At 42.6% G+C, this 16,788-nt stretch overlaps 1 protein-coding gene across 1 annotated transcript; it reads right to left on the bottom strand.

Moving 5' to 3' along the window:
- Positions 1-1,699: 1,699 nt before the first annotated feature.
- On the bottom strand, positions 1,700-13,315 carry prom2 (prominin 2). The gene is made up of 24 exons (XM_030107248.1): positions 13,161-13,315; positions 12,050-12,401; positions 10,843-10,898; positions 10,238-10,443; positions 9,917-10,037; positions 9,395-9,458; positions 9,218-9,307; positions 7,726-7,922; positions 6,723-6,797; positions 6,432-6,495; positions 6,131-6,290; positions 5,891-6,043; positions 5,675-5,798; positions 5,377-5,465; positions 5,052-5,136; positions 4,778-4,921; positions 4,622-4,690; positions 4,445-4,537; positions 4,291-4,344; positions 4,115-4,195; positions 3,221-3,289; positions 3,045-3,134; positions 2,740-2,852; positions 1,700-2,633 (listed from the first exon to the last, which is right to left on the bottom strand). Exons 2-24 carry the CDS (start codon positions 12,309-12,311, stop codon positions 2,582-2,584), a joined length of 2,511 nt encoding a protein of 836 aa, XP_029963108.1. The 5' UTR covers positions 12,312-12,401; positions 13,161-13,315; the 3' UTR covers positions 1,700-2,581.
- Between the last annotated feature and the right edge of the window lie 3,473 nt (positions 13,316-16,788).

Here is a 16,788-nt window from a genome sequence, read left to right as displayed (position 1 = left end):
GGGAAAGAAAAAAAAAAAAACTGGAGCTTGATGCATTTGAAAAGTTATGTTTTTTTTTATGACCTCTCGATGTGTGTGACGGCTCCGAGCCTCTTCAATGTAAGGCGACGGCTTCTGATCGGTGTATTAATAGTTTCACTTCAAGCGTGACGGAGTCTGTGTGACTGATTTCAGTTCAGCGCCATCGGTTTCACTGCGTGCTTCACGTGTTTCCGCCTGTCCCAGACTCACTGGAAACTCCCAGACGTCTCTCAGAGAGGCTGATCAGCCTCATCTTATCACTGCTCCAGTGTTAAATATTAACCTGCCTTAAACCTCTGGTTGCTGTTAACACATAGGAACCTTCCTTTGCCTTGATGAGGTTTTATATATTGCGAGTGTAACTTTGTTTACTTTTTGGGGGGCTAAACTCAATTTTAGGTAATATTTGAAGATGTACGTGTATTTATGAAGATATGCTGTATGCCATTAAACTAGATCTGAAATCACTTTGGTGTGTTTTTCTGAGTTTTGACCTTTATGTTGTTGACTTCTCCGTGTTAACTTCTTCTTTCAGATGCTTATTTTTCTCTGGCGTTCATCTATTTATAGGCAGCAGCCTGTTAATAATAGACTCACCTGCTCATTTAACAGCTCTTACAGTCACTTTATAGATCCAGCTGCTGCCTCGCTGATTCCAAAGATCGCTGAAATAATTTAGTTTTTACTCTGTTTTGTCAGCATATCTTCGCAGCTGAAGAATCAAACTAAAATCACAACCTGTTAAATTATGGAGACGTGGTTCCCACAGCCGTTTTCTCTCAACTTAATGCCCGTTATTTTACTTTGACCTGAACGTTTCTTGAGCTTTGGGGCCGTCTCGGTGTTTATTCTGCGATGGAGAGGTGACCTGTCCGGCCTCCGCTGTGAGCTGGGCTCGGCTCCAGCCCCTCCACCCCCACCAAAACACATCAAGCTGGATAAAGCCACATAGAGAGTGGGCCGACGGACGGATAGATGGTCCTCTAGCTTAAGGGCAGAGAGTTGTATCCAGCTGTCATGCTAAAGATGAAGCAGTGGAGAGGTAAAGAAACCTGAAATCCACTATCCCTTTCTTTCACTTTTACCTCTAAGTCACAGTATTTTCTCTTTTCTCAGATTGATTTTCCTGTATCCAGCATCTCTCATTACAAGGCTTTGAGCCACGCTGCTGCTGTAACGCCATCGATTCGCTTGTTCCAATTATAGCCGGCATCCTGTAAACAGTAATACGTCTGAAGAGATGCTGGCCGGCCCTAAAGCAGCTCCGTCCTCTGCTCGTCTTTGAACGGCTGATTATATTCCACAGAGGAGCACGACGACTCAGTCACTGCGCTTCCATCTGCATTTCACACAAGACAGAGCTGTGTTATACACCACCGTGTGGCGAGAAGTGTTGCAACACGGAAACCTGTAACTTCTCTTTATAAAATGACAGAAGTTAATGCAGATAATTCCTTCCAAAAAATTAAAAACATATATTCCACTTCAGACAGTTGTTTCATATCATAAACCGCAACCACAAGTTTCTGGTTTGCGGGAGGAAACCAGAGAAAAAGCATGCACACACAGGGAGAACATGCAAACTCTGGACGAAACCACCGCGGCGTGACCTTCACGCACGTTCCCATTTTAGTGAACGCAGACCAATAAAAGACAGGAAAAAAACTGACTCTGCATGTGCTGATCAGTGGTAATTATTTATTCACAGTCATTTTCACAACATGGACTTTATAAAGTGCCGCATAACGCCAAATAAGACACATCTACTCTCAAGTACAAAATGTATAAATAAAAAAAACGGCAGCGTCGAATCACAGTGAAAAACAGAAATCGTACAGCCATGTATTTGCAGAAAAAACAGTATAAAAGGTAAAATTTGTGGCATTAGTTTGCAAATAGCAGCAACAGCAATGGCGAAATCTATGAGACCAGTTAGAATCATTAAACGTTCATACAGAAAACACACAATATTGTGCTTTGATTTTCATCATCAGTGCAAGTAAAAGAGGAAGAATTCAGTTTAAAAGTGTTCCTCGTTGGAACGTAGAGATGCTGTTTAATAAGAGAAATGTCCAGCAACGTTCACAGGTGATGAAATGGGATATTGCTTAGAGTTTGAAAGGTAGAGCGTGTGCTCCAAGGGACTTATCGGCCGTTCCATTCATACATGAAATGAATCCAAGACATGGAGGTGATGCAGAGATGAAGTGTAAAATAAAATGATCAACACAGTGTCCCTGACCCCCTGTGTCCTCCTGAGGTTTAGTTTAACGCTGCTGTAAAAAATACACTCATGTTCACCACAGTATGAACACTGCCATCACTCTATAAGAGGTTTTTTGCTGTTTCATCCCACAGTGACCAATTGAAATATAAAATAAATAACTTTAAGAAGAGAGTATCACCTTTTTTCTCTCTCTCTCTCTCCTTTCCAGTCTTTACCTAGGAGTGACAATGTGCCACATCTGTGCAGGAGTGCTCCAGGTGCTTTATTGAGTTTATTGATGTCGCATTTAAATTTGGAGTCCCTTCCAGCCAAACTGCACATGATGCCGTCCTCTCAGGTGAATTTCGTGTGTGCCCGGGGGATGTGGTTTACCGCCGCGTGGTTGCTGGAAGCAGACACATTAACAGCGGTCAGAGGCGGGGACGCCACCGCCATGTGATTCCCGTGTGCATACAAACACCGGAGAGTGTGAATAGAATGCGGCCACTTACTCGTAGACATCCGTGTACTTCATTCTCCTGTAGTACTTGGCGAGTTTGATGGAAAAGATGATGCCGGGGACGAAGAAGATCATGCACCAACCCAGACTGAACCAGAACGCATTCTGAGGATGAGCAGAGGACAAATCGCATCATTTTACATTTCTATATACTGCTCCAACACTCCATACTTCTCTGTATTTGTCAAAGGGAGGGAGTTAGGGTTAGGCTCGCCAACGTTCTGCAGAAAAATAATCTCCTAAACACCTCCGAGTCGCAACAAAAGAACAGGATGGCAGGTTTCCTCTCATCCTTACCAGAGACTCCACCATGTACGCGCAGAGGACGATTTCCACCGAGTCCACAGCTCCGGCCACCGGCCCACAGCGGCCCACCTGCTGTGTGATCTGCGAAAGAGCAAACACATCAGTAACAATGGACAGAAACCAGACGTGTGTGTGTTTACAAAGTGCAAACCCAGACGGGAACTCACAGTGTGTTTGGCCCAGTCCGCGTACAGAATAAAGTAATCCAGCTGACAGTCCAAGAACTTTCTGCTTTCCTGCCATCATGAGAGAAAAGAGAGAGTCAATTCCTGACGTTTTCTCCCTGCTTTGCAGTGGAGAGTCATGAGGGAGTCAGAGGAAGCCCAACCATCTCCGAGAGGGAATCTGGATTCAATCCTCTGAATTTGCCCCGAAATAACTGCAGCAGGAACCTGATTCGACACGACTAGGGCATCTTTTTAAATACGTTATATCATACAAAAAAATGCAAATTAAAATATCCTTTAAATAATGTACTAAAACTGTTGAGACTTTGTAGTATTTTAGCACCGTGGTCTCTTTACATCCAAGGCTTCATTCATCTGGGAATCATTGAAATGAACATGGGCTCTGTGAGTCAGACGGTCCTGCTGCTGTAAATACCACATCGAGGAGCAAATAAATATCAACACATGGCTGAAAATAGTCCTTATTTAATCCTTAATGCTGTTACAACCATGTGTATAATATTAAGTGAAAGGCGGGTAATTAAAGTGAATGCCTCATTTAAATGTAGCGGATTAAAAAGTCTGAATTTTTCTTCGCTGAAGCAGAAAGTAATGTAATTAATTTCGTTGCGTGTTTAGTTCTAACTTTAGCTTTCATTCGTTTTTAAACCCTTCCTCTGATGCTCTATTAACCAGTTGTTTTAACCAGTTTTTTTTTTTTTTTTTTGGTCACTTGACTGCCAACAGGCACCCTGGTAAGAGAGTCATGGCGGGACGCCCCCTCCCCCTCCCTCTCCCCCACCCCCTCCTCCACAGGACCGATTGAACCTCGGGCATTAACAGACCACATGGAGCAGCGCTGCGCTCGCTCATGTGACTCGCGGCTCTACTCACGGTCTTCACGATCTGTGTCGTGTTTGTGTTGAGGAAATCTTGTGCCGCTCCCACTGTGCTCAGCACCTCCCCCACGGTTCCCTGAAGGAGCCAAACGCAGAGGAAAAAAATTTTTTAAAATAACAAGAGCGAGATCTTCATTCACAGCAGCTCCAGATATCAGACGGTGAACTCACGTTGATTTTTTCGGCGGTGGGTTGAAAGCCCTTGATGGTGGAGTTGAGGCTTTCCTGTGGGGGAAAGCAGTGAATCCAGAGATTGGACGGAGTGAGTGAAAACATGAACAAGGAGATTAGAGGAAATGGCAGAGAGGACGAGGCGGGCACTCACCAGCTGTGGGATGATGGTTAGCTCTATGTTGGCTTGGATTTGCCTCAGGTCTCTGGCCTGACCGCGGAGTTCTCTTTGAATATCACCGTCTGACTGAAAAGACAAAAATTCCAAATATATTCAAGTAAAGGAGTAACGTGTGAAGTCTCAGTGGGATTATGAATCGCTGTTACTCACTTGAGTATCAGCAAGCGTGTCAAGTTGATCGGCTGTTGAATTCAGGCTGATCCTGGTGAAATCGTTAATCTGAGAGATTAAAAAAGAAAATAGTCACATGCTGCACATGGATGTGGGCGATGATGACTATAAATCTGAGCGTGAATGGAGGCCTGCCTGCTGAGTGACGGGAGTGGGGTCAAAGTCTTCAGCCTTGGAGGAGACGCTCCTGAGTTTGGTTTTAACCTCGGTGCTGAGGAGGGTGACCGAGGACAGAGAGATGACCGCGTTCTCAAAGTTCTTCTCGATCTCCTCTGTGTACTGTGAGAAGAGACAAACACACATCTTGACTCGTGTGGAAACAGCAGAGAATCGCAGCACCTGTATTCACAGCATGGAAAGTTTGGGGGATTTTTTTTTTTAAATCAGTTTCGGGGGCAGGGACACTAACTTTAGACACATTGAGCAGATCGTCGAGGTCCACCAGCTCATGCAGGTGCAGCGTCGTCCACAGAGGCTGGTTCTTCTCACAGTCTCTGGAAAAACATAAAATGAAACCAATGATTGTCAAATGCAATCACAAAAAAGGTCTGCCTCCCGGATTTAACAAATAACTCTCCAGAAAAAGCTGTCAAATGTGTTGATATTATGATTCTGTGAACCTGAGCCCTAAATGTCCTGTCATATCTTGGAAAAGCAAACTGTGTAACGAAATCAAACCAAACCACCTGTCATGACGTTAGGTAGCACTTGAAAGCTGAACTGGTGTCACGTACCTGTAGATACTGGTTAAATTTAGGTTGGTTTTCAAGCCTAAACTTGGACCGATATCCAACCCTGGAATTAAACCTGGAGTGTCGATAAACTGTGGACAGAAGAAACACAGAATATCTAACAAGTTTCCAGTCATTGTATGTGTATTTGTAGACACACAATGACTGATATATCTGAGTTTTACATTTTTAAATAAACCAGAATTAATTGATTTTGCTTAGAGTTTATTAATTACACATATCAAATCAGTTAAACCAGTAATTGTACGTACAGCTGTTTATTGGGATTGTATAGAAATACCTCTAGCAGTTGTCCGTTGTTCCAGGGCTGGCACACCAGAGTATAAACATTTCCACCCAGCAGAAACAGAATCAGCACCGCGATCATGAACAGCCAGGCGAACAGGAGGCTGAAGCCTGCGCCCCTGCAAACATTTCCAGGTCGTCGGTCAGACGACTGCTCTGGAAGTGAGAAACTCCAAACAGATATAACCCAACATCGGAGCAACGCACTCACATCATCAGGAAGGTGCCTCCGCAGTTGGCTGTGTACGAGCGCTTCGTGGGGTCTGACTTGGGGCTGAGGCCCAGAGGACCCAGGACCAGGCCCAGGAAGTAACACACCACCACCAGGAGCACCACGCAGCACAGCACCACACACACCGCCCATCTGGAAAAGTATGCATACATGATGAGCTGTCTGTGCTTTTTTTTTTCCAGTAGTAATTTAGGATATTTGTACTTTTAGAGATTTTACCTGATGTTCTCAGCTTTCTGAACTTGCGGCAAGACGCGATTGATCTCCATTTGTGCCGTTCCCAGTTGCCCCAACACGTTTTGGAACACACTGGTTAGAGAGATGTCGCTGGTAACTTGGGAGATCTGTGTTTTCATGTTACCAAGAACCTGGATGCTGTCTGAGGGTTACACAAGCAAAGAAAGTGCAAAAGAAGCACATTTAGGGCTGTTTGTATTTATTGCTATGCTTGTTACTAAAAGAAAACTCAAATAATTTACTGAGACATGATTTTCCCAACAACAGAATCATATCGACTTACCCTGAACTATGTCCTTGGTTTCGTCGGTCACCGTCTGAGGGATGCTTTGGAAATAATCTTCCACCTAAAGGCATGAGGCATGTTTTATTTTATATCGTGATAGTTTCTGCTCGTTAGTTTTCATTTAGTGAAACGAGTTTAAAAAGCTGAAGACAAGGTGAATTCTTCACATTTCAAGATGTCATCTTTGGTTTAAACCACCAACCACTTTTCTTTATATCTGTCGACGCAGACGAGTAAACATATACTGTTATATTTATTACATTACAGTTTCAATCAAAGGTCACTGACCTCACTGATTCTGGAGTTCAGATTGCTTTTGACAACTTCATCCACCGCAGACTGAAACTCATTCAATTCAGGAACCTACAGTATGAATACACGTAGACATGTTATACCTTAAAGTAACAGAAGGGGGCAGCAAACAGTAGTAAATTAGACACAGAATCTGTTTTTATGCTCAGAGTCACAAGATCACAGCTGCTATTAAATAAAATAAAGACAAGTTAAAAGCTGACTGAAGGTTTTCTCATATCTTCATCTTGTTGTCGTAATGATAAAATGAAACCAGTCCAAGGAAGGGGCGGAGGGGGGATCAGGACTGGAGGAGGGAAGGACGGTCTGCATGTGTCAGAGAAGTGTAGGAGTTCTACAGATGAACAGATGGGAGGAGGACAAATCAGCTGTCCCGACGAAGCTAAAAATGAGGCGTTAATATCGTGTGTCACACTGTCAGTCTGCGTCACACTGATTTCCTACATGGCTTTTCCTGTTTCATAACAGGAAGAAAATCTCCAACTGCACTGGCTATTTTTCTCCACTTTGTTGTTGGATCTGAATCGTTTTTGCATGAAAACACTTTGACTCCCAAAGGCAGAGGTGTAGGCCCATCTCACTTCATTTGCTTAGATCTTTAATTTAGTATCAAGGTGGTGCTGTTATCAGTGTCGTCGACTCACGGTTTGCATGTTTGTTCTGTACCTGTGTGGGGTTTTTTTCTGGGCTTGTCAGCAGTTTGCTTTCACGCCCAGTCGGTTTCCTGGTTAGAGTCTGTTGTTGGCTGTAGACTGGCTGCAAGAGTGAGTCTTAATGGATAATTCCTCCCCTATTTTAGCCCTGTGATGGGTTAAAAATCTGATCTAGGCTCATAAAGCTGTGTAATGTTTGAGCGTTGTTGGTCGGAATCGGCTCTGGCACTCTGCAACCCTACCGGCTTCCCTTGCTTGATTTATTGACCTTTTCGGAACCGATTCATCCACACAAGAGAAAAACACAAACAACAGAGAGTACTTACTGAAATGGAGGTGTCCACTGTTATTTTGTCTAGCTCTGGTTTTACGTTTTCGCAGCCCGAACAGGCCGGCTTCGATATGGTCTGATTGATGCGGGTTTTAACAGCAGTGACGTTGGCCTGGAGAAGGTCCATGCTGGACTGCAGCTCTTCCAACGATGAGTTCAGCTTCTTCAGTCTGTCGCTGAGGTCAACGGTCTCTGTTCATACAAATAAAAATACAATGGCATCAAAACTGTATTGAAAAATGATAACTTAAAGCAGTCTTTTCCACTGGGAACGACCTTAGTTAGTCTAGCAGCGAATGCTTTGTTGAGTCATGAGTCAGTAAATGATGTATCGACCTTTGAGTAATCATCCTGAAAATAGTGAAGCTGCTGCAGCCCAAAAGAAAAAACAAAAGAGAGAAAATACCTCATTGAGTTGCAACACTACCAATCCTGTGAAAATTTGAATGATTGAAAAACTAAAAACACTAATAGCTTCTTGCAACACTAAAGACAATTAAAGGAATGATTTTTCAGTGTATTATTGTTGATATATTGCAGACTGTATTGTAGACAGCTCAGTGAAGCGATGAATCAGTTTTGATATTTGGACAGAGTTTGTGAACTTCAGTGGGGGAAAAAAATGTTGGTATTGTTTTTGGCTTTGTAGGGAATCATTATTAAAGTGAGTGATTCTGTCAAAAAGCCCAAGAGCTGCTGCTTGTGGTTGTTACTAATAGACTGAATTTATCCACACACTGAATGAATTATGTACTGGATTTTTTTTTTTTTTTTTTTTTTTGAGGTGATGGTATAAAGACCGTTATGGGGCAGCTGTGGCTCCTACGACAGACGGTCATTTTAAAATGTCAAGGTCAAATTATGGAGGTCAGATCTCTCAATTCTCTCTATTTATCCATCTAGTCGTCCTTAGCAAAGACAATGAAACACAAACTGCTCCCAGTGGGGGCTGAGTTTTGTGTGGGAGCTGTCACCATTGGGCGAATGTGACTAAAACTGTAAAACACTTGGAGAATATGCTGAAATGTTGGAATTATATAACTGTGATCATTTGAGGAAGGTCCTTAAGAAAACTTTCTCTGCCTTCCATTCATACACTTGACCTAAATAAATCATTGGAAAAACACTCAACATTAATTCATGTCAAGATAATCTCTGCTTTGAGCCTTTTTAAACTACAGCACTCCAAAAGCAGACTCTCTTTTGTTTGCTGAAACTGAGTCCAGTACTCCTTTACAGAAGTAGGTCTACGGGGAAGGGTGCTCTCTGGGACAAAGGGCCAATTTCTGTAAATATTGGGCGACAGCTGATTAAACTTCTCAAAGATGTCCGATCCCATTTTAAATTTCTCAAAGAAGGATCGAGATGTTATTTAACAGCACATTTCCCTGAAAGGCTAACTTGTTTACTGATCTTCCCATAAAATATGTGCGCAGGTATCCACACGTTCACCCTGCATCAAGACCGAGCATGCAGGCAGACTGTACCTCGGTCCAGAAGCTTCACTGAGTTCAGCGCTGGATCCAGGGTTCCTCTGAACTGTTTCTGGATCTCTTCTCCCAGCTGAGGTCCGATGTCTAAAACATACAGACACAGCGAACAGGTGGGTCAATCCATCCACCACAGGTTCTCCTGCTTTAGTATTATTCAGTTCCCTGTCTTACCGTGGAGGTTCCCTGTAACCTTCTCTACTGTTTTGTAGCTCTCATTCACCACAGAGTCAATTTGCTGAAGAGAGGCAGAGCAAAGACAAACATTTCAAAATGTGTGCTTAAGATAAGAGCTGCAATACAGCGTGCGGTGGGCTGACTGATCACATGAGTTAATCATACGTGGCAGCGCTTACAACTACAGAACGGCAAACAGAAGATTGATCTCTCTTTCCGTGTGACCTTTTCTCGCTATCATGTGTCTCGATCTAAATTTCGGCAGAATACAGTCAATAATCAGCGGACTTCGTAAAGTGTTGAGTTCTGTTTGCGCCTCACACAAAAGCTGTCACAGTGTGAATAAACTGATGGCGACACAGAAGGACTTAATGTGACCAATCTTCAGCAGAAACTAAGAACTTCATGAACAAGGTCAAGAGAAATTAAACTGATGACAAACGCTGCCACATTGACGTCACTTGACTTTGAACCTTTGTGTACTTCCAAACTTGGACCAACAGAGAGTTTTTTTCTTGCCTGAGGCGCAGAGGTCAGGAAGGTGTGGATGTTGTCCAAGGAGTTGTGGAGTTCCACGGGACTCTGATCCACACTCACTCTGAGAGCTTCATTGCTTTTGAACATGCAAACGTTCCCAGCCCTGAAAATAAAGCCAGACAGAAGATGCAGACACTAAATTTGTGTGATGAACATGAGGATGATGCACTCTGGCAGTGAGCCATGCATATTCAAGCTGTCTTTTTCCACACAGCATCATTATGCTGCTGATAAAGGACTAAAATACACACGCGCACGCACACACACACACACACACACACACAAGCGCAAACACAAACTCACAGGATGATGCCTGTGGTGACGAACGCGCTCCAGTAAAGGGCTCTTCTGTGACAGTGAGTGGAGGATGTCTGCTTCTGATACATCTTCCCGCCACAGTTGCCGCAGCAGCGACAACAGGCCAGGAACAAACCAACTATGGGCATCAGGACGATGTAGAGGATTCCGATGGCCAAACACACCAGGAAACCCACCTCGTACAGCAGAACCTGACGGAAAACACGCAGGAAAGCGACACGTGTAACAAGTATAATGGCGCAAGTATCAATTTCAAGGCCACGGTGGCAGAAAACCGGCTCAGTGCTGGGAACTGTTATGACGCAAAACAGGCAGAGACATGGCTGAACAGTAGTCTTATTTTACCGTGGCGACAGCTCACAATCACAGCGGATGAAAGGGTCTTGGTAACTTCAGCGGACTGGAGTTTATACACAGAAGGATGTTTTAATACTAAGTGCTCTCAGATTTCCAGCCCAAGGGGCTGTGAGGAGGGTGTAACTGTTTTTTTTTTTTTTTTTTTTGTTTTTTTTTCAAATAAGTTCCCACATTCCCACACACAACACTTCATTCAAGCATCTTAAAAAACGCGAACACGTCTATTCACTTACGTCTCTGATGAGATCTTCACTGAAGTTATATTGCCGGACTAATTGTAGGATCAGATCTACAAATACAAGACAGAAAACATTCATGAGTGCAGTTCTGGGTTTCGGAGACAAATCAGCAAGAGCTGTTTTTATTTACAGGAGAAGCTTTGACTATGCTGCGCGCTTGTCGCAGCCCTTGTTGTACAGAAGTCCGTGCGTGGGGGACAATGTGTCCTGTGCTCTGTGCAAACATTCTAATCTCTCACAATGTAGGGGTGGAAATCTGACACCTCAATCTCGTGGTTACTAGGAGACCAGAACGGCTTTAAGGAAAGATTGGATAGTTCCTTCCAAGAAGTACAATACAAAGTCTGCCATGAATGAACCCTGTCATTGTGGGTTATATTCAGCTAAAATAAAGATACAGAAAAGTGAGAAGAGATGTTGTTCAGGTGCTCTTTCCGTGCGAGATGTGCGTCACGTCAGATGGCAGCCTGCCACCACTGGCTCTGTAAATTTACATTTCTCCTCACCACTTCGCAATTCTGTTGTCTTTTACTTGAGTGCATTGATTTCTTTGTAATGCTAGCCCCAGTGTCAATCGTAAAACTTACAACTATCGAGCCATTTGCGTTATTGTGTTGTCATAGAGCGATAAAAAGGCCGTGTTCAAACAAATCGGTGACACCTATTGGACAACATGGAGGGCTTTATTCTCTCTTTTTCCCCATTAACCAGATCATAAAACAGTATTTCTGTTTTTCCATCGATTTCAACAATCGACACAGAGTAGGATACCGTGTACAGAGGAGCTCATGAACAGACAAAAGAAAAGACAGGTGTGACTCAAGTGTGACACAGTAAACAGTGTCCTAAAAATTGAGCAAATTGAAGGTTATACATTAACCGGGCAGAACACAAGAATTCCCATCAACCGACACATTAACCAATCTCTTTTTTTTTTTTTCTGCTGACATGAGTAGGACTGGAGCCTCGCTCACAGGTGGTCGTGAGATTGGCTCATGATCATGTAATGAAATTCAGCACTTTGAGAGAGCAAAGCCTTAAAATTTGACTGGCATTTGAATTGCCCTCGATTGCCCGTTGCCCTGAAGCAGGAGGTCAGAAGACAAATGCTATGAAAAAGCACATAAAGTGATATGAACTATAAACATGACAGTAAAATCATCTTACACAAGAGAGAGAGAGAAACTGTGGCGACACTCACCTTTAGGAAAGGGGTTAGGCTGGACTGTGTGGAGGAAGGACTGGACCAGGGCTGCCATAAAACCCACACCGGTGTCCTCCTGTGTGGTATTTTGATATTGAGGCTGCTTGAGGCTCTGTGGGGTTGAGGACGCACAGGCTGTCTGCTGAGGCACGGACTGGGCCTGACTGAGCCCCAGGAGCAGAAGCAGCAGCAAAGCCATCGCTTCTACAGCACCGCTGCAGCCCTGTCTGGGAGCCCTCGCGTTAGCACACAACCTCATGTTTACAGGTGGAAGAAGTGTCAGACCGAGCAGGAAACGGGAGGCTGATCCGGTGATCAACTCATGGCAGATGATCCACCTCGATGAGTCCTACAGAAAGAACAGACAGGAAATACAATGGTACATTTATACGAGAGGGGAATTACAGAACAAAGCGAAGTCAGACAGAAACTCACAAACTGAGTCATAGAGGGAAAGATAGTGAGAGGGTACAGCATGACAGTGGAAATAAACTGCTATGTTCCAGGGGCGCCTAAACATTTCATAAATGGAAAATCTGAATAATAAACCAATGTCTGCTTCATTCATGAGGAAGAACATTTCCCTTGACATTCTTATTCCATACTACTGTACACGTATCTGGAGACATTCTGCCATGTGAATAAAAAAGAAGTTGACATTCAAAAGTTAGAGGAAAGTGGGGGGGAAAACCACCAGCATCACACGTGAAGGATTGTTTATAGTGTAAACACCCAGATGAACTCATACACCTGCATCGACTCTGTTTTATCCCGAACCATGCCTCTCTGTCATTACAGAGAACGGTGAAGTATGAAGACAGAGAGAAAGTGTCCACTCCCTACTTTAATCCCGCGCATGATATTGTTATATTACACTTTTTCTACGAGGAGCAGACCTCTTTCAGAACAGTTCCTCTCAAGATAATAATTAAACTGAATACGTGTTCTCCTGTTCATACCCAAAGCAGACTGACAGAAAAAAATAGAAGATAAGAAGCTGAGAACAAGGTAAAAAGATCAGAAAAGAAGTGAGATGTTAAGGGAAATTAGGAAGGCTGAAACAAGAGAGCGGAGACAGGCTGTAGCTGTTTTGGTTAAATCGGCTCACCTTTCTGAGCTGGGCCAGCGGAGGACAGGCGCTCCTCTGGTCCAGCAGCTGTGGAAATGAGGCGTGGGGCTCTCACGGTCCTCCCAACAGGAAACCCGAGAGGCTCTGCTGGATAATGTGCGTGCTGTCCCCGTACAACACTGGAGAGGGAGGGAGGGAGGGAGGGAGAAGAGAGACGGATCAGAGGAGGCAGAAAGGGAGGGTCTTAAATAGAGTCAGTCAGAGGGAGGAAGCAACATGTGGGAGTGAGAGTAGCGTGTAAACAAGTTACCATCAAAATACATTTCCTAGTTTCATTCCTGCATTACTAAAATGTGGCTGGTAAAGAAAAAAAAGATTGTCATGCTTAATAAGCATGTGACAAATGTAAAAAAAAGTATGTTTCTTTCAGATCAGGACTCTGGAATTAAACATCAAGATGACTGTATTATTTCGAAATAATTTCCCTCCAAATAAGTTCAGTCCACATCTGTCAGTCATGATGTTGTATCCAGATAACCCATCCCAAATATGTGGGACTAGATAGCGAAGAGAAATACACAAGGGGAAAGGAGCTATGAGAACATGACATCTTGAGATTGCCAAGAAATTCTCCCAACATATTTCAGAGGGAGAGTATAATATTGTGGACAGCTGGGATATCACATTTTACCCATGATATCGAGACAGTCAGAAAATGAAGACACACAGCTGCAGCTGCACAGGTCAAAATAAAAACCAAATCTAGTGCTGAACTCTTGACAAATAACAGACACCCAGAGGTGAGATTGAGCCAACTACACATACCTTTAACCTCCTCCTGCACCAACTCGACAAGAAACAGAGATGGACTTTTTTATAATATTATTATAAACTAGTTCTCCAGTCTGAATGGTGATTTTGGGTTCCCGACAACATTAACAATCCCCCAAAAACAAAAAAAACAGACATTTACAGAAATAGGAACAGGCCTGATTTCACTTCACTTTTAAGAAGGGGCGCTTTCCTCCTTTCAGATGTGCATGATCACTCATCCAAGGCTCACCTTAACCCTAAGCCGTCAATTACAAGTTGATCCTTTAATCTACTAAAGGAATACTTACAACAAGTGGCACGTGGAGACTATCGAGGCCTTGCGATGCTCACACTAACTGATTGTCATCAATGTCTGCAGTAACAAATGTCTCAAGCTCATCTGAGCCTCCTCTAACCACACCTGCTACCAGATGTTTGAGAGGGGATATTTTACTATCTCTCTGTCTTTCAGAGGGGAAATTCATGATTCATTCTGTAAAAAAGTGCCGTTTCAGATTACTAGAGCGTGAGTGATGTGCTTTTTGTACCTGTGATGTTCTCATAAGTGATGAGATTTAAAACCACAACAACAAGTGAGGATAAAATGCAAAAGCACACAAGAACCAAACAAAGGGGTCAACACTAGAAAGCAAAGTTGATCAGAAACAGAAGAAGCATTTATACACAGGAGAGACTGATCAAGGAATCAGGGGACAGGTGAGTCGAGAACAATCCAGAGCGATGAGCAGACACCGAACAGAAACAAAAGGGAGGTCATTATAAAGGGCAAAAGAAAAGAGAACTCAAGCAAACATAACAATTAAGGAACTTTTTTAGTGACTTCCTGGTGAACTTCTCCAAACTTCATGGCGCACATAATATAAATACTGAAACCAATCTGAAGAGAACAAAGGTACGATTATCATCCCCACCAGGGCCAAGGGGCCCGGCCACGGGGTTATGTGTTTGATAAGGTTCATTCGTCTGTAACGGACAAAACTCGTACAATTTTTTTTAATTACCTATTAAGCATTTCTAGTAAAGCTATCAGGTTTCATAATATGACATTGTTGTATTGTGAATCATGAAGTAACATGTTCCTGTAATCCTGCAATACAATTACCAGCACTTAGTTACCTAAGTTTGAGTGAGCCGTTCCCTCGTGTCATTCACAAGGCCGCCGTCTCTCCTTGTCAATGTTCAGCTGCGTGTTTGTTAGATTTAGTTGTTACAGTTTACAGAGGGAGGAGGATCAAGACCTTAACCCTAAACTAACACTGTTCATCTGACTGGAACATTAAAAGACGCCCGACTGTAAATAGTATTGACATTAGCCTTTATCCATAGAACTTGTGGTGACTTTGCAGCGTCGAGATCTCAGCCTCAGTTATATGTAGGCGAGAGTCAAATTTACTCAGCCACTCCAAACTCAAGAATGTCAAGACCCACAGAAAATCCAAAGATCTTTCTAGGGTCCCACTAATTAACCAAACTCTCAACCCTGATTGAAAAACGAAACAGATATTCTGGAAACAGAATAATTCAGCATGAAAATGGATTAATGGGAACAACAAAAAAATACTTTCGTATCTTAAAGTCATTGTCCATCACAGATGGCCTGTTGGCATTCTTCACATTATACAACATTTATTACAGCAACATATGCAAGCAAATATGTGCAACCAGGTCACTACTGATAGGACAGAAACACTTTGGTGTCTGCAATTTCACAGACATCAAGAAAAGAATCAGACAAAAACAGTTTCTCCAGACTATCCTCTTAATGAATATGATTGCAGACCCTCAATTACCCCTGCATTCCAATACAGTATGTTTACACTCAAGTGGTGAGTTCGATCCCCACTCATGGTGTAGTTTAATGTGGGGAAAAAATCTGAACAACAGCGTGCAATCAATATAAATGTGTGTCTGTATACATTTATACAATAATCCAAACCAGAAACGTTCTGTGAATGTATTATATAATACTTCTCAGGACCAGCAATCAATACCGCCGCGGCCCGGAAAGAGAACCTAACGGTTAAAGCCAAACAACGACACCGTTCAAAAACAAGTCATTCGAAAATGCAGGATGAAGTGACCACAATAAGTAGTGTAAGTCTTCCATTTAAAGGTTGAATAAGTCCAACAGTTTGAGATAATTTTACAGGTTTGAAAGAGTGGGATGATAAATAGCTTTCAACTGTCAGCTTGCAGACCTCAAACATACATTTTAATTACATACTGAACTCTATGTTTCAAATATTTCATAATTGTATGAGGGTATGTTATGAAAGAAGTTTTAAAATTACATAAGGATTCTTGGCACAGATGTGTACTTACCTGTATTTGGCTCAGCAGAAAGGCACTCTGGTGTATGACTTGACACGAGGCACAAAGCACTACCAGGTCACCATGGCAACCTTTATAGATACTTCCGGTTTTTTATTTGAATTTTTGAATGACTCAAAAAAATCCATTTGATTATTACTGCGTTTGTTTTTATTGTTATTAGTAATTATAACAATATTAATATTTGTTGCTTTTTATTCTAAGAATCATCAATGTGTGCTAAAAAAAAACTTCTGGTAAACAAAGTTGTGGATCGTTTAGGCCCAGAACACATTTCTGATCTGTAGTCATTTGAAACAAAGTCACAAACCCAACATTTTGAAGAGCTGGCTTACTGACTGCTGACTTTCAGTAAAACAAACACTTGTCTGGAGTTGCACTTCATCTTTTTTGTATACATTCACTTCTGGTTTGTTAAGTTTTCCACTCTTTGCTTTCTTTTTCTGCATTTGAATGTTCTGTTCATATTTGTTGTGAAGTTCTTTGAATTGCCCTTTGGCAA

The sequence above is a fragment of the Salarias fasciatus genome, chromosome 13, assembly GCF_902148845.1.
Source record: "Salarias fasciatus chromosome 13, fSalaFa1.1, whole genome shotgun sequence".
Lineage (NCBI taxonomy): Eukaryota > Metazoa > Chordata > Actinopteri > Blenniiformes > Blenniidae > Salarias > Salarias fasciatus.
This window is presented reverse-complemented; position numbering and strand designations above follow the sequence as displayed.